Source organism: Garra rufa, chromosome 8 (genome assembly GCF_049309525.1).
Source record: "Garra rufa chromosome 8, GarRuf1.0, whole genome shotgun sequence".
Lineage (NCBI taxonomy): Eukaryota > Metazoa > Chordata > Actinopteri > Cypriniformes > Cyprinidae > Garra > Garra rufa.
The window spans coordinates 44,945,640-44,949,079 of NC_133368.1; the positions used below are offsets into that span (position 1 = coordinate 44,945,640).

At 39.8% G+C, this 3,440-nt stretch overlaps 1 protein-coding gene across 1 annotated transcript; it reads right to left on the reverse strand.

Moving 5' to 3' along the window:
• Window positions 1–1,820: 1,820 nt before the first annotated feature.
• Window positions 1,821–3,150, reverse strand: LOC141341084 (beta-1,3-galactosyltransferase 1). The gene has a single exon (XM_073846228.1). It carries the CDS (start codon window positions 2,979–2,981, stop codon window positions 1,986–1,988), a length of 996 nt encoding a protein of 331 aa, XP_073702329.1. The 5' UTR covers window positions 2,982–3,150; the 3' UTR covers window positions 1,821–1,985.
• Window positions 3,151–3,440: the final 290 nt, after the last annotated feature.

Here is a 3,440-nt window from a genome sequence, read left to right on the forward strand (position 1 = left end):
AAATCTTGGTTAAAGGGTTTATGCACTTATTTTGAAATACAATATTGTACACTAAGTTTGGGGGTTGGTATGTTTTGAAAGAAGGCTGCATTTATTTAAAATACAGTAAAATTGTAATATTGTGCAATATTACAATTTAAAATAACTCTTTTCTATTGTAATGTAGATTCAAATGTAATTTATTCTGGTGATGCAAACCTGAATTTTCAGCATCATTACTCGATTCTTCAGTGTCACATGATCCTTCAGAAATCATTCTAATATGATGATTTATTAGCAATGTTGAAAACAGTTGTGCTGCTTAATATTTTTGTGTGAAATTGGTAACTTTTGAACTTTCTAAAATATTCATCAAAGAATCCTGAAAAAAATGTGTGTTTTAGAAAATTATGAATGTCTTTACTGTTGCTTTTGATTAAATTAGTGTGTGTCGGCTAAATGCAATTATTAATTTCTTTGTCTTTGACTTCAGATAACCTTGATTAAATTATTCTTTTATTATCCCTTTAGAATCTTGAATATAAATGAGCAAAACAAATAAAAAGATCAATGCTGAAATGCATCACTGTACACCAAGTAAGGGGTCGGTACGTTTTTGAAATGTCTTTTTATGCTCACCAAGGCTGCATTTATTTGATAAAAATTGTAATATTGTGTAATATAGTTCAAAATGTAGTTTATTCCGGTGACGCAAACCTGAATTTTCTGCATCATTACTCCAGTCTTCAGCGTCACACGATCCTTCAGAAATCATTGTAATATGCTGATTCATGATCAATGTTGAAAACAGTTGTGCTGCTTAATATTTTTGTGAAAATGTATCTTTTTTTCAGGATTGTTTGATGAATAGAAAGTTCAAAAGTTGTGTTATAGAACATTATAAATGTCTTTACTGTTGAATGCAATTAATTTCTTTAAGTCTTTGACTTGGATGATCTTAAGTAAATTAGTATTTTATTATGATTTATTATAAACAGAAAATTCAAAAGTTGTTTTAAAACATCATAAATGTCTTTACTGTGACTTTTGATTCATATATTGTGTGCCGGCTGAATACAGTTAATTTCTTTACATCTTTGACTTGAGATGACCTTGAGAAACTTGTCCCTTTGGAATCTTGAATATAAATGAGCAAAGCATACAAATAAAAAGATCAATGCTTCAAAAGAAAAAGAACATCATTATATATTTTATGTAAAAAATACACAGTATAATACAGTAGTACCCATGGGGGATAATATGTTCATTTTGTTTTCACAGTTAAATGTCACGTCCCCTCAATTACTGTACTCCAGACAGTTGAAAACGGAAAAAACAAAACACTTGAATCACATTTTGGCCTTGATGAAATCTAGAAAAAAAATTCAGCTTTTTTTTTTTTTCGTTTCTCACCTTCATTAATTCCACATTTACACTCCTACAAGGTTGACCATGTACAGTAGATACTCACAAAATGACACTTGATACCAAGCGTTAATGACTTTAGATATACAGATTTACAGTATAACTACAAACATGAGCTGTTGCGAAGCGATGGTGTCCAACTTGGAGTAAGAAAATAATTTGTATACTTTTTATAAATAAGGAGCTATACGCCGCAGTGATCTCTCTCAAGAAAAGACGTCTCTGAACATGTAAACAAACAATGCGGGCGCTTTCACATACAAAAGCAATGAAATTTTCGTTTGTACAACCAGCGTAATGTGCAAAGAAAAGTTGAACGATCAAGAACATTCTGCTGTGCATCCGAAACCAAAAGAAACTCCTTTAGTAGTTTTAGACAGACTGGCAGGGGTATATGACCACCCATAGCACAGTCCCCAGCCGATTGAGAAACAATGGGCTCGGCGTGTTTCGAAATCCTCCAGAAGGATGTTTGTTAGTGTTTCTAAGAAAGAACTACAGTTGTCCCAAGGCTCTGTGTCGCATCTGTGCATCTGGGGATTTAAAAAAGGGCACAAATACACATCCTCAGGCATCTCCCGCTAACACTTGAGATGCTTTTTGCTGGTCATGTCGTTCCAGATACGATGCATCTCCTCAGGGGAGATCTGGTGCACGGTAATGACTCGACGGTACCTGCAAAGACTGTAGGCCATTTTCCAGTGATTGAAGCCACTGTTCTGATACGGGTGGATGCCTAGCTTCCTCAAACACACCCCGACGTAAACGTCCTCCAGATGCAAGAGTCTGGTGTGCAAGGAAGTCTTGTAGATGAGCTCCGCGACATCCGCCGAGAACACGTACCCAGTGCCAGAGCAAAACGGTGGGTACTTGCTCTCGGGGTAAAGGTCTCTTGGCATGTACCACTTGCTGCGCATATCTCGAATGGGTCCGCCGTTGATGACGTATCCCGTGAAGTACCTCCGTCGAGGTTTGGTGGCCGGCTTCAAGAGTTTATACACCAAGTTGTCCATGTTCACGAAGATATCGCTGTCTGTTTTCATCACGTACTTGGCTTGGTTGCAGAACGTCGCCACCCAGCGCATTCCCATCAGCGTTTTGAGAGTGAGATTGTGGTACGAGTCGATAAAGTCCTCGACTACGATGTCGTGAAAGATCTCGCTCTCTTGCTCCACCATCTGGTTGAGCACCGCGTCCGTGCTGCGTCCCAGAAGAAACAGCGTGATGATTCGAAGATCGCTGAAGGTGCTTTCGTCTCCCCAGGTTTCCCTGATGGCCTGGCGGGCGTCGAACTCTTTGTGCGTGGTTGTGATGAGGATGACGAGGAAGGGCACGTTGGTTTCGCATTTCTTGGGCTCGTTGATGATGAAGTCGAAGGCGTGGGGGTTTAGCGGACGTGTGCGGATGTTGCCTAAGGTCGTGGTGGCGTTGTTCTTTTGCGTTTTCGGCGTTTTACGCGCCGGGGCGGAGAGTTGGCTCGCGTAGGACGACGTGGGACGGGATATACTTAGGTACCACAGAGCGCTGGCCCAGCAAACGACCGTCAACACGTAGAGGCATGACACTTTTGAAGGCATTGTGATGCATTTACGTGCACTTGGAGCTGAAGATCTCGAACGGCCTCGCAGCCATTAGCGATGGTACCTCAGGCAGAAATGCAGAATGCCGCGGCATTTGTATGCAGCTCGACGTCAACTGTCAGAGCTGTCTTCTCTTCGCATGAAATCGGTGGGGTTTTGTCGCAGGGTTTTGAATGCTCCCTGACACTCTTCCGCATGTTCCACTGAAATCTGAAAAACATGCAAAATATAAAATATTCATGTTATTCAAGATGTTCAGGTCTGTTTTTCTTCTAAAAATAATTAAGGTTTTTCAGGAAAACATTCCAGGATTTTTCTCCAAATTGCAGTTTCAATGCAGCTTCAAAGAGCTCTACACAATCCCAACTGAGGAATAAGGGACCTATCTAGCAGTACAATTGGTCATTTGAAAAGTCACGCATGGTTAGTTCTTAATTTGTGTACTTCGGTTGAGAA

Excerpts from the sequence above, each read along its gene's own strand:
- LOC141341084 (XM_073846228.1), bottom strand. The coding sequence starts at position 2,981 with ATGCCTTCAAAAGTGTCATGCCTCTACGTGTTGACGGTCGTTTGCTGG.